Source organism: Colletotrichum lupini, chromosome 4 (assembly GCF_023278565.1).
Source record: "Colletotrichum lupini chromosome 4, complete sequence".
In the NCBI taxonomy this organism is placed as follows: domain Eukaryota; kingdom Fungi; phylum Ascomycota; class Sordariomycetes; order Glomerellales; family Glomerellaceae; genus Colletotrichum; species Colletotrichum lupini.
Genome location: NC_064677.1, coordinates 1,487,243 through 1,511,196, shown reverse-complemented (window position 1 = coordinate 1,511,196; position 23,954 = coordinate 1,487,243). Strand labels below are relative to the sequence as shown.

General features: G+C 53.5%; 10 protein-coding genes and 1 non-coding gene across 11 annotated transcripts; 5 read left to right on the top strand and 6 right to left on the bottom strand.

Moving 5' to 3' along the window:
* Positions 1–10: 10 nt before the first annotated feature.
* Positions 11–2,803, bottom strand: CLUP02_07580 (methyltransferase; the record flags this gene model as incomplete). The annotated part of the gene is made up of 11 exons (XM_049286574.1): positions 11–248; positions 311–705; positions 836–1,013; positions 1,065–1,128; positions 1,189–1,206; positions 1,287–1,496; positions 1,594–1,742; positions 1,893–2,121; positions 2,338–2,451; positions 2,529–2,610; positions 2,654–2,803. The coding sequence occupies 11 exons, from the start codon at positions 2,801–2,803 to the stop codon at positions 11–13; spliced, it is 1,827 nt and encodes a 608-aa protein (XP_049143717.1).
* Positions 2,804–4,194: 1,391 nt separating this feature from the next.
* Positions 4,195–4,406, top strand: CLUP02_07579 (uncharacterized protein; the record flags this gene model as incomplete). Its single annotated transcript, XM_049286573.1, has 2 exons — positions 4,195–4,216; positions 4,285–4,406. The coding sequence occupies 2 exons, from the start codon at positions 4,195–4,197 to the stop codon at positions 4,404–4,406; spliced, it is 144 nt and encodes a 47-aa protein (XP_049143716.1).
* An 811-nt stretch (positions 4,407–5,217) lies between these two features.
* Positions 5,218–5,721, top strand: CLUP02_07578 (uncharacterized protein; the record flags this gene model as incomplete). Its single annotated transcript, XM_049286572.1, has 1 exon — positions 5,218–5,721. The coding sequence occupies one exon, from the start codon at positions 5,218–5,220 to the stop codon at positions 5,719–5,721; it is 504 nt and encodes a 167-aa protein (XP_049143715.1).
* Positions 5,722–6,201: 480 nt separating this feature from the next.
* CLUP02_07577 (beta-glucuronidase) lies at positions 6,202–8,928 on the bottom strand (the record flags this gene model as incomplete). Its single annotated transcript, XM_049286571.1, has 3 exons — positions 6,202–6,282; positions 6,331–6,926; positions 7,227–8,928. The coding sequence occupies 3 exons, from the start codon at positions 8,926–8,928 to the stop codon at positions 6,202–6,204; spliced, it is 2,379 nt and encodes a 792-aa protein (XP_049143714.1).
* Positions 8,929–10,461: 1,533 nt separating this feature from the next.
* On the top strand, positions 10,462–10,535 carry CLUP02_tRNA144. The gene has a single exon. It is a non-coding gene; the product is annotated as a tRNA-Asn (tRNA).
* Positions 10,536–11,295: 760 nt separating this feature from the next.
* On the bottom strand, positions 11,296–11,418 carry CLUP02_07576 (uncharacterized protein; the record flags this gene model as incomplete). Its single annotated transcript, XM_049286570.1, has 1 exon — positions 11,296–11,418. The coding sequence occupies one exon, from the start codon at positions 11,416–11,418 to the stop codon at positions 11,296–11,298; it is 123 nt and encodes a 40-aa protein (XP_049143713.1).
* Positions 11,419–11,728: 310 nt separating this feature from the next.
* CLUP02_07575 (cytochrome P450) lies at positions 11,729–13,592 on the top strand (the record flags this gene model as incomplete). The annotated part of the gene is made up of 2 exons (XM_049286569.1): positions 11,729–12,820; positions 12,882–13,592. The coding sequence occupies 2 exons, from the start codon at positions 11,729–11,731 to the stop codon at positions 13,590–13,592; spliced, it is 1,803 nt and encodes a 600-aa protein (XP_049143712.1).
* A 518-nt stretch (positions 13,593–14,110) lies between these two features.
* CLUP02_07574 (uncharacterized protein) lies at positions 14,111–16,102 on the bottom strand (the record flags this gene model as incomplete). Its single annotated transcript, XM_049286568.1, has 7 exons — positions 14,111–14,431; positions 14,502–14,696; positions 14,780–15,040; positions 15,111–15,463; positions 15,546–15,730; positions 15,796–15,880; positions 15,949–16,102. The coding sequence occupies 7 exons, from the start codon at positions 16,100–16,102 to the stop codon at positions 14,111–14,113; spliced, it is 1,554 nt and encodes a 517-aa protein (XP_049143711.1).
* A 676-nt stretch (positions 16,103–16,778) lies between these two features.
* CLUP02_07573 (uncharacterized protein) lies at positions 16,779–17,463 on the bottom strand (the record flags this gene model as incomplete). Its single annotated transcript, XM_049286567.1, has 3 exons — positions 16,779–16,927; positions 16,994–17,078; positions 17,149–17,463. 3 exons carry the CDS (start codon positions 17,461–17,463, stop codon positions 16,779–16,781), a joined length of 549 nt encoding a protein of 182 aa, XP_049143710.1.
* Positions 17,464–17,796: 333 nt separating this feature from the next.
* On the top strand, positions 17,797–22,246 carry CLUP02_07572 (uncharacterized protein; the record flags this gene model as incomplete). The annotated part of the gene is made up of 3 exons (XM_049286566.1): positions 17,797–18,360; positions 18,438–18,500; positions 18,650–22,246. 3 exons carry the CDS (start codon positions 17,797–17,799, stop codon positions 22,244–22,246), a joined length of 4,224 nt encoding a protein of 1,407 aa, XP_049143709.1.
* Positions 22,247–22,312: 66 nt separating this feature from the next.
* Positions 22,313–23,241, bottom strand: CLUP02_07571 (uncharacterized protein; the record flags this gene model as incomplete). Its single annotated transcript, XM_049286565.1, has 3 exons — positions 22,313–22,575; positions 22,646–22,991; positions 23,080–23,241. The coding sequence occupies 3 exons, from the start codon at positions 23,239–23,241 to the stop codon at positions 22,313–22,315; spliced, it is 771 nt and encodes a 256-aa protein (XP_049143708.1).
* Between the last annotated feature and the right edge of the window lie 713 nt (positions 23,242–23,954).

Below are 23,954 nucleotides of genomic sequence, written 5' to 3'. Positions count from 1 at the left end.
TGATGTCCATCTACATGGGCAGCTTTTTGGGTTGCATGAGACCTGTCGATAGCTCACTGACCAATGTGGCCGAGGCGCCTCGCAGGTGGTCTAGAACCTTTTCGGATTGCTGTGAACACGGATGATGAATTCGATCGACGGTGTGGGTATTTGTAATTTCATGTTCTTCCAATGCTAGGGAACCAGTGTTGACCCATTCTCCATGGGAATCTAGATTCAAGATAACCCTCAGTGTAGAAGCGAGCTTCCTGTTCACTTAGAACCCGACTCCACGGGCTTCTGTCCAACCCGAGAATAATACGTGCCATACGCATGCACATTCGGATCCTTGATCGCATTCCGAACTGACGCGAGAAATACCTCGATCTCCGTCCGTTCCATTCTCAGAGCCGCCAAAGGTTTGCTCGCAGCGGCGCCCAAATGGTCCTCCGTCACAGAGCGCATGTAATGTCCAACCAGACGCTTGATCTTGTCGAGAGGCCATCTTCCAACCGGCACTTTGTATGATTTCACTTGAACGTTGACGAAGCCGGCGTCTTTCATAACCGCACCGATGCGCGGAGCGACTTGGATGTCAATCTTCATTTTGTGCATGGCGTCGCGGATTTCGGACCAGAATTCCAACAAGGGCCAGTTTTCGGGCATGGTTCCGTCATCGCTCTTCACATTGGCGCCGAAGTCTTGGGTTTCGACGTAAGCTCCAGCCTTGAGATTTCAGAAAGTATGTTTCATGAGCACGATGTTGCACTGGATTTGATACCCCATTATCGAGAGTGGAAGCACAACTTCGAACTTACTCGAAGACTCACTCCAAGAGTTTTGGGAGATCATGCACAAAAGACGCCAAGTTTCGCATATGTATGAGATCGAAATCATTTCCAGACAAAGGAATATCGCTCATTGTCAGCGACAACACCCTCCAGTTCAGAGATCTCATTTCGCCAGGCAGTAGAGCACTTACCAGCCAGTCATCTTCAACATCATCGACGAAGAAGCGAACGTCGGAAGGCACCCTGTACGCTAAATCAGGATATTATGGCCATAAGAGGACTCAGTGGGCGTACCAGCTTGGCTGAATCGGCGATAAGTCTACGCCAGTAACCTCGGCGGAAGGGTTGTGATCCCCAACTTGTAATTGTCAATCTTCAGGCTTTATTGATTATTGTCTTCAGGATGAGTTTTACCTACCTTCCATTGCCCATATGCCTGTAAAGTCGTTCAGAATTTTTGTGCGATATCTACGGATGCCGCCTTTAAATCCGCCCAAGGTCTGAGATAAAACTTACCGGTGCCCGTGCCGGAATCAATAATCTTGCTGGGCGAGTCGCCTCTAGAAGCATGGAACAGCTTGCCATCAGTGAGCTCCATGACTATCGCATGCTTCGTTTCTTCGCGGTTTTTTCTTTCAATATCATCGTTTGGAATTGGATTTCTTCCATCCCGAAATGAGTGATAGCTTTGATTGTCCAAGCTGATAAGCCTTTGACCAAATGCATCTATTGAACCCAAGTTCCATGGGTACGCATTCAAAACTTACCGTCTGCCATTTTCATATGAATGTTTTTGAGACCGACGAGGTGATGGAAGTCGAACCCGATGAGGAAGCATCCCACTCGCTAGGCTGGAACTCATCGTCGCTCGCATCGCCACCAGCTTCAATAATATCTGGTGCTTGCTCTGGAGATTGCGCCGGATGCCCGTCTTGCGGCGCTTGTTCGGGAATGGCGCCCATTGGAGTGGTACTGTGTTGTTACTTGGGTTTGCATGTAGTTGTCGTCGACTGAGAGTCCGAGACTAGACTAATTATGCGGTCTTTGCCGTCATCGTACGCCTACTGACAACCAAGCGGGGAAAGCGTGAGATCTCGGTCCTCCGGCAAGAAGTGGCGTAACTAGGGCCAAATGGTGGCTTGAGGAGCGGGCGTTGCAGTAGCTCCAGGCTTGGAGATATACCGCTCCATGGTTGGTGCGCCTGGATCTAGTTCGAGGGCAAATGCCTTATTGCTGGAATGGCCCTCATTGGCAGCTCTTCTCACTGAAGAGTCCCTGGAGATTCGCCCGGGCGAATGCGTGAGCGTAGTGTTTTGACCCTTTGGAGGAGCCGAGAGAAACTCGCCGTCATCTAGAAATTCATGCTTCAGAAGGATAAAAATACATGGTGTCTCTCATTTCGAAGTTCTGATAAGTTTTAGATATTGCTATTTCTCCTTCTAGAAATCTGCGCCCGTCTCTCTTCGTTAAAGATTTCGACTTATTCATTATTTTTCATCTCATTCAAGTCGCCTCGTTCTACATCCCTCACACTACGTTTTCTGAATTAGGTATCTTGGGGGCTGACTTGGTAAACCCCACTCCGGCCCCGGCCCGGTGTTGGGGCCATTCCATCGCGTCCGGCTCTCGGCCTTCTCCGGCGAGAAAGTCCGCGTGCCCACAGCATCATCACCGTAACGCTCTGTTTTACGAAGTAATTTACTTATCGATAATTGAGCGAGTCTATCTCGCAATCATAATTCTCAGCTTATATGTGACTGTGGTCAGTCCAACGCGCAATACCAATGCCAAAGACCTGGCTTTCAAGCGAGTCCTGCCCCTTCAGCCTGCCGTGGCTTGGCTGCATTAGTCAGTATGATTCTGCATAGAATCGCATGCTGAACAGGTGCTCCCGATATGCCTGTCGTGTATTTCAGACCTTGGCCAAGATGATCCGAGGCATCCAATGGAAGAAACCAGGCTGCCAGAAGGAGCGCGCCCAGCATCGCCAAGACATAGTCGGTACCTGCCGATTCACGATCCTCCAACTCCATCGTCGATAGTTACTCACGACGCGGTCAGAAACATTAAAGTTGAATCGCCAAATTGGCTTCAGCCATAACGACATCCGTCTGCGGGCTTGATGCAGTCTGCCTCAGGTAGAGGTCTTTACGTTGACACCATGTGGATCCATATGCAAATATGACAAGAGACTTCGCGCCTCACACATCTCTGCGGAAGGCTATTGAGAGTCTAACAATGAGTACTCAGCCGGAGGTCGGCCATCGCAAAAATATCGAGACGATTCTAATGATGGATTAATTGTCCTGAACAATTTCCATCCACAGGCGGCCTGTCAAACGAAGGTTGATTAGGTCGCTCCGTCTTGTTATGTTGCTTTCCATCCCTGAAATTATTACACCGAGCATCTCTCAGCGACCAAGGTTAGACCATTAGCTGCCCATTATTGGCATGGTTGACATGGAAGCGAATACGGCAGACGTTCACCTCTTGCAAATTGACCGCAACATCCAAACATGCCCAGAATTTTCAAGAATCAAACAATAATGAGACACATATGCCAATCCGGAAATGGATCCAAAAATACGTCTGTCACCCATCCCCGCAGCGCTTAAACTTGAGTGGGTGACATTGGGAGACTGGGGGCGATGAAGCGGTTTCAGGCCCAATGGGCCCAGCAGCGCTGACGAGGGTCAGTGTCTAGCGCATTTGCTTTGTTTTTCACAGCGGGCGTGGGGGGATATGTTGTTAAGGTTAGTCTGCAGCGAACCCTCGCGAAGAGCTGGTGCGTACGATCTCAGTGCCCAACATTAAGATGCAAGGTGAGAGCAGTTGAGCAGGCAACTTAGTCCTTCAACTATCGAGTATGACCGAAAACCTTCGGTAGAGTTCGTTTCCGTCCAATCAATGGAATCAGACTTCATGCAATAACCACAGGCCGCTTGACTTGTGAGCTGAGAGTCATGCCAGTGACACTTGACATACCATCATTCCCGACGTCAAAAGAAGTTTTGCGACACGGGCGAAGAGATGGGATGAGTTCGAGATCCGATGGGTAGAGCCTCGGATGAAGACGAGTCCACCAGGGACCCAATCGAACTCCAAGACCCTTTTTTGGTCGCGGTGTTTGGGATCACCAGGGGATCATCCAGCAGAATCTTAGCCTGGTTGATGAGCGTCAAGACCCATATTCAACTTTGCCCAAACCTCGTGCTTAACGTTGGCCTTCAAACGGTCTTCCTCAGTTGGGAGAGTAAGTTGTCAAAGGAGGGCCGCGACAGAAGTGGGCACGGCCAAAGCTGCTGCCGTTCGAAAATTGGCCTCCAACGTCAGAAAAATAAGCTTGGCGGTAAGATACAGGGGGTCGTGAAACTCTCCTTGGGGATGGTGGTGGGGTTAAATTCCTCGGAGCTTTGCCGCCGTCATGGGCACAATCTCTATTCTTTGTGAGCTACCGCAGAGTCCGATGAAGAGGCGACATGGAAAGATCCAGGACCCCGGCTCACATGTTCAGATGCTTACCGTATGGCCTTGAAGTTCGGTAGACAACTCCGGCTTGGTTGGGGTGACGAACAGCTGCATCGCTCCAGACCCATCTTTCAAGCCCCCCAACCCTGTGCCCACTTGCGTCGATGATACTGATCCTCGCCTCCTTCACCAATTCCAATCCGTCCCCCTCAACATCCTCATAGAGCCTCACGACTCACGAGGCTCAGAGTTGTAACGAGATGCGTCCATTCAGGGGCTTCCCTGTCGCCTCTCACCAGATCCGGCCGTAATGTGGCTTCCCGATCAGGCCTAGGAGATGCAGCCGCAACATCTTGGCAGCTTCATCGCACCCATGCGTCACGAACTTCAGACCTCCTTCAACGCGGAGTCGCCATCGCTTCCACAATCCATCATATCCATCACTGCGGAAAATCACCAAGAATATTCGTAACGTTGACGTCTCAACCCGCCCCGTCTCGAACGCCCCATGTCATCCCATGTTGACCTCCGCATGCAACCTACTTTGGGCCCTGGTCTGAAGTTCTTTGCAACTGCGACAGCTGGGCACTCGAGCCCAGGGGCAATGTCTAGAGCACATATCACGAGAACGACGACAGGGGAGAAAAAAGGATGGCGTAACATGGAGACGCAAACATGCCAATGCATGGATCCAATATCACCCATATCCTAATGTGAACGGACTGACAGATCGTCTGAAATATTCTATAAAGATCAGCTCGATCTTCCTCTTAGTGCCGCTTCTTCTTTCCTCTTCTCATCACGCTCACAATCATTACAACCTTGCCTGTTCTTTCTTCTCTTCTAAAACAGCTGTGCTGTCTTCTATCTCTTTCAACGCATCTTGATCACTCATTTCAATCCATCCGGGTCCGTGTCCCTCTTTTCGTCTTCCACAACATCGACTTCTTGCCTTAAGAACAATCTTTCGACTTTCAATATGAAGTTCTCTTCCGTCATCACTATCGGCTTCGCTGCCCTCGCTACCGCCGCTCCTCTCGGCGCTCGCCAGGCCACCGTCTTCTCCACTCAGACCTTCAATGACCTCTCCATCAGCGGCGGCACTGCCGGTACCGCCAAGCAGGAGGCTCTCGACAAGCTCTCCGGTCTCCCCACCGACCTCAGCACCGTCGCTAAGGCCGATCTGGACTTCCTCAACAGCGTCAACTCCATTGCCAACGACGCCGAGAAGGAGGCCTTCAACCCCGCCATTGAGGCTGCCAACGGCGAGGAGGCCGACGCCCTCCAGCGCGGCAAGATCAAGAACAAGGTCCTCAAGCTTACCGCCACCATGCTGAAGCTGCAGGCTCAGGCGGCCCAGGGCGAGGACGTCGCCGATAAGATGGCCGCCGAGCAGAAGAAGCTCAACAACAACATTGCCCAGGACGAGGCCGAGGCTGGCAACGCATCTACCGCCCTCGACTTCAACGCTTCCACCGCATGATTGCCTTTAATCAGCGATAGAGACTGTGGGTGTAATATCCCATGAGACTTTGAGGAGAATTTGGGAAGAAGGAGAAAGAGTCGATGATCATGAAAGATCCACGAGACGAATAGGGGCTGTGTGCCGACTCGGATGATCCGATTAAGTGCTGGCCATTTCTAATTATTGGGGATGTATCGGTACGTTTTAGTACACTCTAATAATACAAAAGAGATTAAAAAAACATTTGAACCACATTTCGTTCGCTGTGAGATCGATCTTGATGTCTGGCCACGTACAGCTGTTTTGCTACAGACTACAGAATACAGCTTACAGGCCATTGTTAAGGAAGAGCAAGTGACTTCACTGGGTCATACAGACCGCCAAGCCGCGATCAGCATTCTGTGACGGATGTTGCACGGATACATGTCCTCCCGCAGTGCTTCCCCAATGCCGTCGAATCACCATCACAACCCAAATGGGATCCCTGAGATGCCTCTCTCAAAGCTTAGATGGCTTGGCGAAGGGCTCCAATTCTACATTCAAGACGGTTGTGAGGCGTGAAAAGGTGTAGTAGAAACCCTGATTGCGTTAGCACTCAGACTAAGGGACTCCTACAGGGAAACTAACCTGCAGAGTAATCATTTCCACGACTTCTCGGTCAGAAAACTCAGTCTTGGCTTTCGTCCATAGCTCATCCGCAACCTCTGGCCCGTCAATAACGGCCTCGATAAACAATAGGAGGGCTTTTTCCTTTGACGTGAACAATTCTGCAAGAGATTCTAGTTTCCCTTGAGAAGAGAAGTATCCCTTCTGTCTTCCAGCCTGGGCAATCACTTCGCGCTGGGCGTCAGTGACACCCTCCTTGGCGGAGACTGTGCTGTGATGCGTCCACTCGTAGGTGGACCGGAACTTTGCTGTGCTGAGAAGAATGACTAACTCCCGGTTCTTGGAGGATAACTCGAGATCTTTGAAGTGAGCGCCTGCGATTTTTGACCAATGGTTGACAGTGGCTGGGCTATGTGCGAGAAGCTTGGAGATGTTGAGGGGAGTTCCGTTGACATCGGGGTACGGAAGGCGTGCCATGTTCACGGTAGAGTTTTGCAATTGGAATAATGCCAGCGTTGAAATGTAAAACCAGTCAATTACAGCCCTCTCATGAACTTGAGTTGAACTGTTCTTGTAGTCTTGGGCTTGAGATAAGATGCGGGGTGCCTCGGCTGCCCCTATTAACGGTTAGTCACCCCCGGCCGTGAGTTTGTACCTCGGCTCCGTGTGGGGCCGACGGAGGCAGCACCGCAGCGGACTTGGAACGGACCATCGGGTATATTAGCTGCCCGTACACTCTTCCAGTCATTATGAGAGCATCTGAGTAGTTTCTGAGTATCTTTATTCTTCCCGTAAACCGGATCATACATCTTTCGCTTGCTTAGCTGTCCATCGTGCTTTCAAAACCTGTACAGACCCCTTTGGCTTTCTGTCCCGTGTGAAAACGCCCTTCTTGTTTCCATCCACCCGAGTGATACTCGATGTCGTCTGGAAATCCGCAAAGTTCCAAACGTGCTCTCCAACAACGGTCTCAACACGATCAAATACTCGGTGGAACATTTCGAGAAACTTGCCTTGGTACTCCTCGCTCCAGGGGACGTCACATACGGCGTGTAGCCCCGCCACAGCTTCGGCGCCGTACTCTGTCATGATCATGAGCTTACCATACTTGGCCTGCCATCCAAGCAGGTCCTTCTCCAATACCTGCTCCGCCTCTTCTAGATCGCCTGTCTGAGAGTACCATCCGTAGTAGCGGTTCAGGCAGATGACGTCGAACAAGTCTGTCACGAGGTCCTTCTCGAACGTAGCGAATCCCATGTTCGCGAAGCAGACCAGTCTCGTCGGGTCCAGCTCGCGCGTCAACGAGACTAGCGGCTCGAGATACTCCCTTGCACCGGGCTCCGCCGACGCAGGCTCGTTGGTAACTGTCCACATCACCACCGACGGATGGTTCTTGTCTCGCGCCACAAGCTCTCTGATAGCCTGGTCATGCGCCGCCTGCGTCTTCTCGTTGCACGCATCGGGGGCAAAAGTAGGAGGCGCCTTGAGTCCAAAGACGCCAGCAATGATGCCGAGGTTGATACCCACCGCCGGAGTCTCGTTGATGACGACGATTCCGTGTCGGTCGGCGTAGTCAAGGACCTCTTCGGCGTAGGGGTAGTGAGCTGTCCGGAACGAGTTGGCTCCCATCCAGCGCATGAGATGGAAATCGTGAATCATGTAGGCCGGATCGAAGCCCTTGCCGCGGATTGGTGAGTCTTCATGCTTGCCGAAGCCGGTGAAGTAAAAGGGCTTGCCGTTGATGAGGAACTGATTTCCCTTGACCGAGATTGTGCGGATGCCGAAGGGAAGTTCATAGGTATCGAGAACCTCATCTTTGTCGGAGTCTGATAGGATCTCCACACGGAGTTGGTACAGATACGCCGCGCCGGGTTGCCACAGATGCGCCGAGTTGATCGTCAGCTCATCTTTTGTCCCATTTGCTTGAGCCACAGTCAACCCCTCCTCGTCAAGAACAGAGATCTTGACCTTGTCATCCTCCACCGGCTGCGAAGTTTCAACCTTGTATTGAACTTTGCCTGCTCTCGACTCAAAGATGTCCGTTACGACGGTGATGTCGATGATGGATACCGCCGGCTTCGAACACAAATACACCGACCGTGCTAGCCCGGAATAGTTGAAGAAATCATGCTGATAGTTCTGCTTCCGCTTGCCGTTGGCGAGGGTCTGGATTTTGCCGGGAGGAATCGTCTCCCAGCTCAGCTCGTTACTCACGGTCACAGTCAAGCGGAATCTCTCGCCGGGTTTGATGATGCTAGTGATGTCTGCCTCGAAAGGGGTGTATCCGCCAACATGGTCGGCGACTAGCTTGTCATTTACGTAGACACGGCCGCGATGGGTTGCTGCGTCAAATCGCAAGAAATATCTCTGATTCTCAGGCGACCAGCCGCGAGGTACTGTGACTTGACGCTGATAGTACACCCATCCAACGTGACTGCGAATCTTTTCATCTGCAAAGATGTCGTTGTAGCTGGCGGGTACGGGTACTTGAAGCTTTGGCGGGATGAGCTTAGACCATGGTGCGTCTGCTTCAATGTCGGGTGATGATGCAATTGCAAAGTTCCAGATGCCGTCCAAAGAAACGATATCTCTGGTTGAATTGGCCTGTGGTTTGAGCATCTTTCTTGTTGATAATGTTACTTGGCGTTTTAGGTCATGAATAGAATGTTGAGTGAATGCTATCATAAGTAAGCCGAGAGCCAGGCGTGATGCGGCGTCGTCTTTCGGCTTTTCCGAAGTGTCGGCGGTTGAGATTGCCGGAAGCCGACCGATGCCTCCAACAACCACTTATGCGCACGTTCGATACTCCGCAGATTCCGTAAAATGCGTAAGTTGTTCTGGGGATCAAGCTCTCATGGAAGAGGATTTATGCCAGCCATCTTCGTGTTGCAGTTCGCCAATTCAAGGTTGTGTACTATTTCACTCCGGTCGGTAGTAGCCTTCAGTAACCGACCGTTTCCCCTCAATGTTGTATCATTCGGCAAGCCACACGTCAGCTCAAGGGTGAGTTCGGACATACACACCCAAGTTGCTACCACAAGAACTAGCAAGGTCCTGTCCAGACATTGTTGATGGGCATTATTGGAATGCCATCATCTTGACTTGCGGGGTCCCCGGGAGTGTGGGGGACAGGCCTTGGCGGCCTAAAGCTACCAAGGGACATGCGGGGACCATTTAGGGCACTGAGATGCAGTCGGGGTTTCCGTGTTCCTTGAGTAGACTGTCGTAGCTTCTACATAGAACCACCTTGATTGAAACTTGTTCAATCCATATATAACCGCAAGGACGTTAGGCTCTGATTTTCGCAGTTCTGTAAAGCCGATTGAGCTGAGAAAGCAGTATATGTACATGTAGTTCCGGCGCGGAATTGAGGATGTTGGTCTTGCGCGCTGGGAGTCTCCGACATGGTGTCCAAACACACCTCAATATGTTGAGAAACCGACTTTGACATTCAACTCAAACTTCAGGAACTCGTGTCAGATGTTTCCTTATACCCCACCCTGAACGCACAAGTAAGGTAGAGAAGAAGGGTCCTATGAGAGCCAACAGTGAGAGCTCTTGAGCCGTTGAAGTTTGCGGCGTAAACTGCTTGGCTCGTGCCGGACTGTTGAAGTAGCAGTCTCTCTCATCGGCTCTCCACAACACAGAACAGTGACCCCGGAGCTAGGTAGCGACAGGGAATCTGTCGCGCTTCGATTGTCCTTCTGTATATGGTCAAAAGGTTATCAAAATTTTGCAAAGTTACCGCCAAAAAGAAGCCCATACTCTCTAGAAGAAGAGCAAAGATGACAACTGACATAGTATCTGATATCTTATCGTCCGAACCAACTCCGCATGACCAACAACTTGCCATCCCCGTCCATCCCAGACGTCAAGTGTTACTGCTCTTTAAGCATGCTGAAATGAACTCAAGTTTTGAGACCATCAACTACTCCAATTCCCATCCAATTCCCAACCATCGAATGGTTCCCTACTTTACTTTTCATGAAACGCCAATGCTCGTAGCCCTCGTGCCCTAGTCGCCAAACACGAAACTGGCCCACTTCAACGGTCCAAACCCACCAAACACCCACCAAAATAGCAAGTGACTTTGATAGTGCCGCTCTTTCGCTGCTGACGTCAACAAGATCCTTTCAGCTCATTTCGAGCTTATCCCCGATGGCACAATTGGCTAGCGCGTCAGACTGTTAATCTGGAGGTTGGTGGTTCGAGCCCACCTCGGGGAGTTGCAGTGGTTAAAATCCACCAAGGCCTTCGCTTTTATGTTTTTTGGTTGTGATTGAGGACATTTCTGTGTTTTCTCGACTCTTTTGTCTCTCGCAAGCAGCTGTGCCGCATCTCGAGCATCTGTGCAGATTAAAGTTGAAAACTTGAGACAACTCCTGGAATCCCAGTCGTACTTAATCATCGATCATATCTCACCTGGTTTTTGATTGACCGCCACTTTGCTTTTTCTTGTTCGTCAATTCATTGATACGTAGTACACAGACGATCTAAGACATCCATCTAGCTGGCATCGCTAAAGCTTTCGACTCGATGAGTCGACATGGGGCCGCAAATGTCTCTCGCTTCACAGCCCCCAGGAGGTAGAAATTTCAATGTGAATCGCTTGGGTTTACTCAAGCATCCATGCCAGGCCATCACCCCACTTTGGTCCAACTAAACAATGCCAAAGAATGCTGCGAGCTGCTTTCTTCCCAGCATTTCAGCCTCACGTCTGTAAGTAGCCATAGGCACGACGCCTCTCGAACGATCTGTGTTCAGACAAAGACTTGTCACTTCCTGCTAGCCCTGACAACCCGAATTGCAAAAGGAACGTGGGCGCGCCACAGCACGCTAAGACCACGCCTAAGATCCCGAGGCAGAGGCTCACGCTCAGCATGCTTTCTAGCCCTGAGCCCCGTCAACTGGAGAAGAGAAGAGCTTGTGTCAGACTATCAGTGGAAGTCCTACAGGGGACCGCGATCATTCGTTCGGGGGTCATCCTTACCTGGCATAGAATCTCCTCGACCCGTCGCCCAACCCGCCCGCGAGTCGATTGCCGTGTCGGGAAAGACGCTCGCCAGGGGCCCAATCTGATGACACTTTAATTATTTGCCCTTCTGCCATGGTGGAGTAAGCTGCCGCAATCGGTGATCCGTGGGCTATCTACGGCGGTCCAGGCACCTGGAGTTCATCGTGGAGGGGGCTTCAGAACGCACTTTGCAGTTCGGAGAACACCCACACTCCCACCAGATGACGGCCAAAATTCCATCCCGAACCCGCTATTGCTATATTCCTTGCACGGAAGCTTTGATTCTATAAAGGTTGTCACGCCGGCTGAACCATTCAAGCTTATCCGGATGTCAAGACGGAGGGCCTACGTCATTACACTTGTTTCGCTGGGCCAGCGTTACTACAACCGTCCACCCCCATCACGATGTTAGGCACCGCGCTTCCGGAGCGCACATTGGGCGACCAACGTGCTACTGTAATAGGATTCTCCTTCTCCACATCGAATTTTCCCATCTTTGCCGTAGCAGGTCTTGTATTGTATGTCTTATACAACTGGGCTCTACCCAAGCCGATCGCCGGAATCCCCTACAATGTCGAAGCGACGAAGCGCTTGTTGGGAGACATCCCGTCCGTCCTCGAAGGAATCAAACGCACTGGCGAGTTCAACGCTTGGGTCAACGAGCAGGCGGAGAAATTCAAATCGCCACTCTTTCAAGTCTTCGTCCGTCCCCTCGGCAAGCCGTTGTTGATCCTCTCCGACTTCCGTGAAGCCCAAGACATCTTGATGCGACGAAAGGACTTTGATCGGTCGTCCCTCGATGCCGACCTCTTGGAGGGCGCGGGACGCAACCACCACATCCACCTCAAGACTGGCGACGAGTGGAAGAGGCACCGCAGGCTCCTCCAGGACCTCATGTCGCCGCAGTTCCTCAACGAAGTCGCAGCGCCGACGGTTTATGCCGGGGTCTCGAGATTGATCCAGCTGTGGAATGATAAGGCGCGCATTGCAGAGGGACGCCCGTTCTCTGCGGAGCTGGATATCTACTACGGTTCTCTGGACGCCGTCATGACGTTTACATTTGGCGGTAGCTTCCCCAGCAGCGCGTTGCGCCCGACAGCGGACCTCGTTAAGGGGCTTGGTGCGGAGGATATCAGGCGTTTACGGAGTTCAGGTCTCAGCAGCGACGAGGCGTTGGAATTTCCAACGGAAGAGTGCGACGAGAAGATTCAAGCGACGCTCGGTGTAGCGAACTCGATTGAGTACCTTCAAGGCTCACCGATTCCGAGACTCAAGTGGTGGTTCGTCGAGAGACTTCCCTCATTACGTCGCGTCTTCCACGTCAAGAGAACATATGTGCGAGAAGAGATCTATAAGGCTCTGAAGAGGCTGCAGGAAGTCGGCGATGAAGAGTCCAAGGTTCTGTCCGCTGTTGAGCTGGTAGTGCTCCGGGAAAAGAAGCTGGCAGAGAGTGAGGGAAGGGCTCCGGACTTTTTCTCCGAGATCATGGTTGATGAAGTAAGTGCCAGACGTTTCACCGGAAAACTACAGCTCGGAATTGTGCTAACATCTATGCCAGATCTTTGGCGTAGTTGTCGCAGGACACGATACAACCAGCACCACCATGTGTTGGGGTATAAAACTCCTCGCAGACAACCCCCAGAAGCAGACCGACTTGCGCGAAGCGCTCCGAGCCACCTTCCCCGATGCCGTCGACGAGCAGCGCAGTCCGACCGTCAAGGAACTCGCAGGAAACACTACGAAAGTCCCGTATCTTGATGCCGCCGTGGAAGAGATCCTCCGATGCGGCGGGGCTACCCCGCTCGTCGACCGCGAAGCAACCTGCGACACCGAGCTGCTAGGACACCACATCCCCAAGGGCACAGTAGTAATGTGTCTGAACAAGGGCCACAGCATGATGAAACCGGCATTCAACGTCGAAGAGTCAAATCGCAGCCAGAGCAGCCAGAGTGCCAAAGCCCGGGCTTGGGATGACGACGATATCGGGCAGTTCAAGCCAGAGCGTTGGCTCGTCGAGTCATCCAGTGTCCCCGGCGGGCTCGAGTTTGACCAGCAGGCAGGACCCCAGCTCGCCTTTGGTCTGGGTACTCGTGGCTGCTTTGGAAGGAGGTTGGCGTACTTGGAATTGAGGATCATTTTGGCGCAGATTGTGTGGAACTTCCAGCTTCTTCCGTGCCCGAGAGAATTGTCTGGCTATAGTGCCAGGGAGGGCCTGACATACAAGCCAAAGGATTGTTACGTGCGCCTACTAGCACTTGGAAACAAATAGAAGGAGGACTCTTTATCAAAGTGATTGAAATCTTCAAGGCAATTCTTTTTTTTGCAGACGCCTTATCAAGGAAGACGAACGAGCCCAAGCTATCAAGGGGCCCTTCTCAACTTCTTGTTGCTGGAACTTCTGGCTAGTGATGTCTAGAAGACATTGAGCTACAACTTGTTAGATGGCAGGAAGATGAATCTGCTCAAGTGCATCACTTGATAAGCATATTGCAGTAAAGTAAGTACTAGTATTGAGATTCTTCTGCGAACTAGTTGTATCAGATAGCCACCTTGCCTCTTCCCCTCCCTTCTGCCCTCTTTTCCTCTCAGATAAATACTTTTTTGAAGTGGTGGAGACCCCCGCGGCCTTCAACCCCCTCCTCTCTCTAAACCATCTGGCACTCAGAGTAGCTGCTCCACCGAAGCCAATGCATCAATTACCTTACCAAGGGTCACAGTTTCGTGCTCTTACATACTCAGGGTCACACACCATGCTTGATTGCCCTTTGATGGAACCGACCGGCCTCGTCAGCCGCGCTTTCGAGTGATGGGAAAGCGGCGGGATGGCGATGATGGGGGCCTACTTTCGACGGCATGTTGCCTAGCGGAAGGAGGAGAAAGAGGAGAAGGTTTGTTGTAGTTACCCTGGTCTTCATCGACGTCATCTCCGAGATCTTTCAGGGCCCTCGTCGCCTTCTTCTTTTTCTTCCGTATGTACGTGTAGAAGTAAGCAGCCACCGTAAAGACCGTGAAAATGAGCCAGACGAGGACGAAAACCCAGAAATCCCTCGCGATGGCAATCTTGCGGGTCTTCTCGTTGAAGGAAAAGTAGTTGCTTCCGAACAATGACTGCAAGCGGAGGCATGTATGAGCATACTTAATCAACCCAACTGTACATAGGTTTTTGGGCTACACTTACGCCGACGAAACTGCCCGGAAGATAGATGGCAGAAATGATGGTGATGATACGTACGATGGCACTGTCGTCCACCGTGTTCTCAGTCAGGTCCTTTAGCTTGAGCGTTACATCGCCCGTGTTCTTAATGTGTGTCTTCATCTCGCGGGTGAGGAGCTGCAGCTCTTGCTGATTATGCAGCGAGAGCGTATACGATGCCTAAATGAGTCAAGGAAGAGAACGTCAGGCACTTTCTAACTTGCAGTACGCTAGGTAATCTGACAGAGAAAGAGGATACTAACTAGCTCAACCGTGTTATCCACTCTTTGACGAAGCACAGCGGAGCTGTCGATGTATCCGCGTAGCATGGTCTCCATGGACCGGAATTCGGCGGCCAGGAACTTCCCGGTAGAGAGGATGCAGCCTGTGACCTCAAGATTGCTCTGGCAGCAGGCGCTGGCGAAGAGGGCGAGATCATTGGTATTTCTCAGCTCGCGTACGCTCTTGAAGGTCACCCAGACGTTGTGGTCCATCTTGGCATGAGGTACCATAGCTGTATTGAGCTTCATAGGTAGACAGGTTAGAAGTGTCAGTCTCATCAGGGAAACTACCGAAACTCTTCGCTTCACGTACCACTTTAGAGAATCTGTCACCTAGATGGCGGAGGTATGCCCGCCAATTGTCGAGGTAGCAGGATAGGATATAATGGTGCAGCATCGCCGGCTGCGAGCAAAGGTCTCGCTTGAAGACGTTGACCGTCGGAGTGCTCTTGTCGTCGAGCTCCTCTGAGCACTCCGTCTCTTCCTCCTCCTCGACGAGATCCCGGAGCGTCTCCGCCAGCTCACTAGCGGGCTGACAGTGCAGTAGTATGAAGAGGTCGAAGCCGGGCGTGTGCTGGTGGTAGACACCAACATGCCGGAAGGACCACGCGTCGGGACCGGATCGGTCGTTCCGCTCCACGAAATTGAGCTTGTAGAGTAGCGTGTCTAGAGTTACCAGGAGTTCTCAGAATGAATTACTCTCAAGAAACAGGAAGGGAAGTTATAAAGGGTGCGGGGAAAGGCTCACATGCGTCGTCGCCCTGAGGCACAAAGCTGCTGTTGGCGCTGCCGGCCTCGGACTGGTGAGGCTCGTCGCCGAAGGACAGGAGCACTCGTAGGAACTCAGCACGCACTTTATACCTATCGAATAGTTTGCCGGCTATTGACGAGGTGATCCGGAGCGGGTTGATGGTTCTGGCTGATGATATGGAGCTAGATCACAGACGAAGATTAGCCCGAAGCCCGGTGAAAGCAATTCTGGTCCAGAGGTGACAGACATTATACGTATGCCCGCGGTGGGCGCAGTGTCGAGAACGTGACTGAGGTCATCTTCTTCCTTGACGATGCTTGCGTGGAATTTGTCTATAACCTTGCTGTCAACCAATGTTTATTCCACACATGCGTCGAGGAGGGGTGACAATGAAGCATACTGTCGTTGTTGTTGTCAATATCCAGTACATCAAAGAGCGTCTCCGAGTCTTTGGAGGCAAACGCCGTCACTGCCAGATCATCCAATTGGTTGCGGAGCCCAGCGAGATTGAAGCCACTCTGCTGATGCGCAAAGTATTGATCCCAGCCGCTCATCGTGCCCGTGAAACTTTCAAGTTCTTGAAGCGAGATCAGTCAGTCCGTGGAGGGATCCAAGAGGACTCCAGACCGTCATATGGAAACCACTCGCGATGATGCGCATGAGGCATGGAGCAGAGCAGGGCAAGGCTGGTCGATAATTTGCCCTGTGGTATGCCCGCGGCTGTGGCAGAAGCGGTTGCGGCTCGGCCCGGTTCTTACAGCCTGATCTGCCTTTTCATGCCATGCAGCCGGCAAGCTAGACGGACCGGAGTTGGGGTGGGTTGATTATTGAAGTAGTTTGCGCGGAAGAAAAAGCAGATGCGAGCAGCTTCCATTCCCCAAAGTTCAAGTTCTGACAACTTTCACCGGGAAACATTAAACGCAAATAGGAGGATTTCTCAGTGGGAAACGGACGGAACGAGACGGGAACAGGAGAGTAGAAAGCGACTGAGCCTCTTGTGTGACGATATCAGCCTCCGAAGTGTGGTAACACAGAGAGTTACACAGAGAGATAACAAGCCCCCGTGCCCCCTTTATCCGAGGGAGGGAGGAAACATGCCTGACATGCATGTCACCGTCACCCGATTATCCTTGCCCACACCCTCTTTACTTCGCTTCCCAATTTAATTCGCCCACTTCACGAGGCTGCGGTGATGGGTGCCACATTGGATACACAACGCCCGACAAGCGCTTATCTTCGGCTGGAGGTGCCGCCTCCTTTCCGCCGCTCTCTCCGCCTCCGTTCCCTCCTTGCAGCCTCCCGAGCAGCATCGCGCCGGTCAGCAATCTGAGTGACGATCTCCCTGTTTGCAACTGTTAGTATCGGCTCGGTATCGGCATCTGCCGTTGCGGCGAGACATGCCTTAGCTCGTTCTGTCCAGAATCGACACACGTCAGCCAGCATACCAACGATAGGATGGGGGAAGCCCAAGGTATTCCTCACCTCTTGAAGTTGCTCTGGGCAGTCAAAGTACCAGCGGTCGTTCTCGTGCTGTTCGAACAGTTGGATTACTGTTTTCTCCCTAGAAGAGGTGAGCAAGATGAGGAGGAGGAACACGGACTGCGATGCAAAAGTCAATATGGTCTCCATATCTCTCCTGGAGTAGGACCAGAAGCTCGGAGCCGAGAGTGACATATCGTGATAGTCTCTGAGGTAGGACGTTGCGCACTAGGTCCATGGTCGAGCGTGGCACGGATTCACTTCGCCGACTCTGTTGCCGTGATCCATGCGATGGGAGGTAGAAGAAGGATGCTGATGGGATGGGACGGAGCAGAGGATAAAGGAGGAGCCTCATCGTGCGTACCGTGCAATCACGAAGGAGAGGCTCACTTACAATATTGGCCTTTTGTAATGGTGGAGGGATGTTGTACGACATTTGAGAGGCTGGCCGAAGACTCGAGAGGTCAGTAGACACAAGAAACAGCGCCGCGAGTCAATGACATTGCATGGTAGGTGGTGGACCAACGTGGAGGCCGGAAGGCTGGAAGCTGATGCGCTGTTCGATGCCTCCCTCCACTTCGCCCTAGGTTGCCTCGCAAAGAGAGGAGAGCTGAGGTGGCGAGTCGGTTCAGCCCAACAGACAGTCAGCAATGTGTAGAGGCGTTCCTCGTCCATAGTTGAGTGCTAGGGAGCCTCTATATCTCCTCTCAGAGTGTCTCCAACTCACGACCTGGTTCAGACAACGTTGCGTCTCGATAACCCAGGGCAAATGGAAAATAACACAGATGCCTTACAGAAAAGGGCGCGGAGGGAACGGCAGCTCCTCCGGATGTGCGACGGACTGCCTGAAATTCAGGTCCGTCCAAAGCCCGAACTAGACTCGCCCTTCCACCGCCCCTTTTTCCTCGCTTCCAGGGTTCGCAAGCTCTGGGAACACCAGGGTAACTTAGGAGATGTCCTGTTCAACCTTGAAAAGCAACAGTTGAGTTCCATCTGGAAACATTCACTCTTGTTCGTCACCTTCCTGGCCTACATCGAGGTTCCGCCCTCGTTTTACGCGCACATCTCCAACCTACTCTTCAAAGATGGTGATGACACAACACCCCGGTACCGAGACACGGAGATGCCGTATAGTGAAGCAGATCTCGAAGCGCTGGGTCTATCGCGAGGTAAAACAGCTAGGTGGGAAGAGCAATACCTATTTACTCCGGCGACGATCATCCTGAACCCGCAAGCGGCGCCGGCAATACAAGTCATTCAGAACTCGCTGACGCGGATTCCGTTCATGGAATGCGACCCAGGACAGGAGCATGGCGGATACGGCGATGTGAAAGTAAGCACCTTTATGACGGGCCTTGCCTGTTTTTTCCATCTGATTTAATGCACGCTAACATGTCATTTCTTGCAAAGTTCTTCAAGCTAGCGCCTGAATACGTCGTAGATGAAGATCCTAGCCCTCGAAGCTGGGTGCCGGTATGTACTTTAACTACATCTAAACTTCTCTTCCCTTGTGCTTCAAACGCTTCAGATTGTACTACGAACAATCTCCATCTATGCCACTATACGGGAATCAAGGTCATCAAAACATCGTCACGTTATCACTGACATCACGAACGTACAAGGAACATCAACGACAACCTCTCGTCGTCGCCGTAAAGTCTTTCCACAACCATGACGATGGCCTCGCCGAGGCGGATAACATGCGCCTCCTCCGCCAGGGTAAGGCCGGAGACCATAGCATCTCGCTCTGTAACGCTGTCGTCGAACATGGGAGCAGCGGGGGCTTCTCCTCCTCGAGGCTCTTGATCTTCTTCCCTCGTGCCGAGCTCGGTGACTTAGGTCAGTTTCTACACGGCGGGCAGCACGGCGATGGTGACGTAGTAAGGTCGTACGACTTCAAAGAGCGGTTCCCGCACGCCCACGCCCATGGCTGGGGCAACTCCGAGCTCGCCCGAGCACTACTACACCAGTGCGTCAAGCTCGCTGGCGCCCTACTGTTCCTTCACTCAGGCTTTCCCGCGTCTTCGGAGAGCGGCGAAATGTGGGTGCGGTGCGCACACATGGACCTCAAACCCAACAACATCATCATATTCGGTGGTGACGGCGCCGTGGGCCGCTGGAAGCTGTGCGATTTTGGCATTTCCGTACTCAAGAACGAGGAAAGCCAGCGCCGCGCGGTGGATGACCATCATAATTCCTGTTATAGCCAGGCGACCTTTAACACCAACGCGCGGCGTGGGCGAGGCCAGTACCAGGCCCCGGAGGTGCCCGAGTTCTGGGTCCCGTACCTTGCGGAAAGCGCCCGGAGCGGCGGTACAGACACGGACACGGGCACGGCCGCATTTGTGGGGCGTGTCGGCCGGTCCGCCGATATCTGGTCGTTCGGCTGCATCTTCGCCGAAGTTCTGGCCTTTGCCCTTGGCGGGCCGCGAAACGTCGAGGGCTTCCTCGCGGCGCGGAGGCAAGTCTTCAACAACATCCGGGACGGCAATTTTCACTCGCCAAGCAACAGCAACAGCAACAGCACCAGCACCAGTACGTCGTTGTCGAGTCACATGGTACGGCCTCAGGTGCTGCAGTGGCTTGACGAACAATGTGCCACGGCTACGTCGCCCGTCTGGGCTAACTGCTGGGCCGGTCATGTCACGCGGATCTTGCGTGTTGACCCGCGAGAGAGGCCAGACGCGCAGGCACTAGAGCGTCAAGTACACCATGTCTGGGATGACGCGCTGAAGTGCCCAAGAGAGGCGACATCCAGGTGCCAGGCTTTTCGGTATGAACCTGAACCACAAAACGTGTCGGAAAGTCCGCTTGATAAAGAGCTGGCCGCAGTTCCCAAAGCCTCCTCCTTGCCTCCTCCCCTATCACCTACTCATCCTCCCGTTCCCGCTCCGGGAACAGCGACGGCGACCCCCTCCAACGTCTCTTTTGAGGTACCTGTCAGCTCTAACCCCCATTTCACCGGCCGTGAGAAGATCATAGCCGAGATGGAGAACTTCTTCTCTGAAAATGGCCACTATGCCACGCAACAGAAGCGCCTCGTGCTGACGGGCCTCGGGGGCGTAGGCAAGACCCAGATCGCCACGGCATTCGCTTACGATGCCTACAACGCCGGCCGCTACGCTACAGTCCTCTGGGTCTTTGCTGTAGACGAGCAGGAGGTCATCAAGTCGCTCACACAGCTGACCAAGACGCTGGGGCTCGTTCCCAAGATCACCACGTCTCACGAAGACCGCGGGCAGCAGGACATGCCAGTCATGGCGCTCGCGCTTCTGCAGTGGCTTTCGCGCGAGGAAGAGCAGGAGTCGCGTCGGTGGCTCCTAGTCTTTGACAACGTCGACGATCTAGACAATCTTGACGTCTCGCGGTTCTTTCCCCGCGTGCCGTGGGGCCATATTCTCATCACGAGCCGCCGCAAGGAGGCCCGCCGACTAGGCCACCAGGTCGAGGTCGGCATGATGGAAGAGGAAGAAGCCGTAACCCTTCTCAAGAATTGCTCTGGCCGTCGCGGAGACGATGAAGAAGAAGCTGCGCGCCATGTCGCTCACAAGTTGGGATACCTCCCGCTAGCCCTCGATCAGGCCGGCGCCTACATCACGGGACAATCCATCGACTTTGCCGAGTACATGGATCTCTACCGCGTGAGCCACGACCAGCTACTTCGGCATAAGCCACCGCGCGCCGTCTGGTCGTACGAGCAGACCGTCTTCACCACTTGGGAGATCTCATTCCACGCAGTGGCCACCAGGAACCCCGTCGCCGCGCGCCTCCTCGACCTAGCGGCCTTCTTCTACTCGGACGGTGCCCCGTTCGCGCTCATGTGCGAACTCGCTCAGATCCGCGGGCCGGAGCTCCAACAACGGCTCTTCCTACGAGACTTTGTTGATTTCGTCCAGACGCCGGCCGACTACGATCGGCTTGTCGGCCAAGTGCCACCGGAACTTATGGTCCCACATCTGCAGGTGGTCGAGGCCATCGGCACTCTTGCGTCCTTCTCGCTCGTGGACCAGAAGACTATGTCAACTCATCCGCTCGTCCACTACTGGCTCAGGGAGCGGCAGTCGAGCGCGGACAGGATCAAGAGCGGCCGCGCAGCCATCTTTCTCGTCATGCGTGCCATCGTCAACGCCTACGACGCGTCGCGCTTCGCTGAGGGTGAGGCATTATATCCCTATCTCTGTATCTGCCTCGAAAATCTCTATGACACGCCGGAGCTTCTCAGCGACACGGAGCTTAATAAGATCGGTGCCTGCATGATCGCCCTTGACGCCTGGGTTCCCGTCTCCCTCGACCACGGCACGCTGTATCGCGCCGACCGCTTCTTCAACCTTGTCGCCGCCCACAGCGAGCACGCGGACTGGCGGATTCCAGACGGGTTGCTGGCGGTGCGCCGCGCCTTTCGACTCATGAGCATGGGGCGGCGGAGGGAGTGCAGCGACCACTGCGCTCGCTACCTCGCCACATTTCACCAGCGCTCGCGGTTGGACAAGATGTACGCCTCGTCCCTGGCACAGACCTGTGCCCCCTGCTTTTTCCGCTTAGGAGACTACGGCCGCGCCGAGCAGATATATGAGTACTTGGATGACTCACTCGACGACTCGGGCGCAATGCTGGCTCGTAAACAGTTGGTTCTCGGCGCCATCAAGATCGACCGGGGCTTGCCGGGCGAAGCCGCGGCCGTGCTCGAAGGATGCGCACGCGAGCTGCAGAGAGGCATCGGCCAAAACCACTTTTTGCTTCGCGTGTGGCACCAGCTCATGGCCAGATCTCGCCTGGCGCAGAGACGGCCGGCCGAAGCCGAAGCTCAGGTTATGAAGGGGCTGGCGGTACGGATGAACATGCTTGAAGGCGGCAAACTGGAGTTTACCTTTAGTGACTACGAGCTCGCAGAGGTATACTCTCAAGCTCTCCGGGCGCAACGGCGCTTCAGAGAAGCGAAGGCCTGGATGATCGCGCTGCTGGAAAAGACGGCGTCGGAGAAGCCGCGACCTGCCCGGAGCCTTGCGGAGCTGTCGCTGATCATCATCGAGATCGACGAAGCGACGGCCCTATTCGGGGGTGGCCAAGAGGAGAGACGAAGTATTCATGAACTGATGACTAGGGCAGAGCGCAAGTTTGTCGAGGCTGCGGCGGTCTACGAGCTGGAATGGAATAGAGGGATGTGGTCATTCAAGCACTTTCACCAGACACTGGCGGAGTTTCAAGAGAGGCTCGTGTAAGGGGAATCTTTATCTGGAGAAGTAAGCTTAATAGAAAGGTGTTATTTCGTTCCATTCAACTTCACTTCACGCATCCGTCACGTCCTTGACGCGCTTTACGTCCAGCGTCTTCCCCCCATAGGCTGCTACCAGCTCGATGACCTTATGGATGGCCTCGACCTCCTCCGGCTCCATGCCTACACGTAGGCAGGCCCTTAGATGCCAATACGTCGGGTCTTGAAGATTCTGTGTCATAATCGCGGGGGTCACGACGAGCTCCGTCTCCTGTATATCGAGGATGCGATGGTCCGAGAGGAAAAGGCCATAGGACACGTTGACCGATATCCATGCTGGTGAGCGCAGTGTTAGAAACTCCAACACCCAGACAATATGGGAATGGGCTTCAAGGGATGAACTCACGGATATCCTTGTGGGCATGTAGCACCTCGACGGGGGCGCCCACCTCGCTCTTATACAGCACCTTGAGCACAGCCGCGGCGCGCTTCGACGTCTCGGGCCCGATCTTCCAGTCCTCGCGCGAGCAGGACTGATCCGTGTCCTCGGGCCTCTCGACCTCCGAGACTGATGTGACGGCCTCGATGACGACGGGGATGCCATTGATGATGATGCACTTGACCATGGCCTCGCGCAGGCGGCGGATGAGGGCTTGGCGCTCAGTGGGTGTCTGGTACTGGGGCTGGGCCACCAGATGTGTGTAGAGACTCCCAGCAAGCTTCTGTTGGCCTGAACCGATGAGCGAGGCGATCTAGATGAGTAGCCTGTCAGTCTTGGTCTTGCGACCGAACCCCGCTCGGTGACGATTTGGAGTTAGCTGGAGGGAAAGGTCTTCATACGACGGTCAAGTACCATCCATGCTCGCGGAATCGCGGCGGGAAGCCGGCCTCGGCCTTTTCGAAGAGCTCTGTCAGAGCAGCCGGCGTGGTGGCCGTGGTGGGAGTGCTGGTCAGCGCGGTGTTGGTAACGGTATCGTCCATCATAGCTGGTCGAGTCGCCATAGTGCTGACATATCGTAACGACCTGGTCCGATTCTGAACCGCCACGAGGAGGCCCCTTGGTATTAAAGTAGGCCGAAACGGGCTGCGACTTGGGGCTCTCAAGGGGAGGGATCGGGAGAGAGGCCGCACCGCTATTTTGCCCGATCGGACAGTGCGAAAGAATCTCATCAGAATGAACGCGCCAGGTCGTTAGGTTGGAGTGTGTCTATAGACAGTTTGCGAGAGCACTATCTCTAGACTGTACGAGGACGGGATGTTGCGGGCGCGGGAGTTTGCTTTCTGTTCATCTTCCCGTGAAACTCTTCAGTCTCCAAAAATGCTCTACGAGACCATTTAATCCGACCAAAGCTGGCGTACTCTTCTCTGTACCACCTGAAGCCCAACGCTTGGTAAGTTGTCCTGAGTACAGACTCCAAGAGAGACAACACCCTAAAGAATGAGAAAACAAGGCTGTCTGACGATATGCATCAGCCCGGATAATGACGGAACCAGAGAGCAGAGCCCGGCTACCCGGGCGACCATCGGGGCAACACTGTGCCTCACCGGTTGTCTTGAACGACAAACGAGCTGCGTGCGCATGGGTCTTATGGTGTGTTACTCAATGATTTCTTGAATGCCATTCGTCCACGTCCCTTCCCCTTCGTGTCACCTAGATCAGTGAGGAAGAGGGGGTGATCAAGCAGGCTGGCCGTTTGAGAGGAAACAAGGCAAGG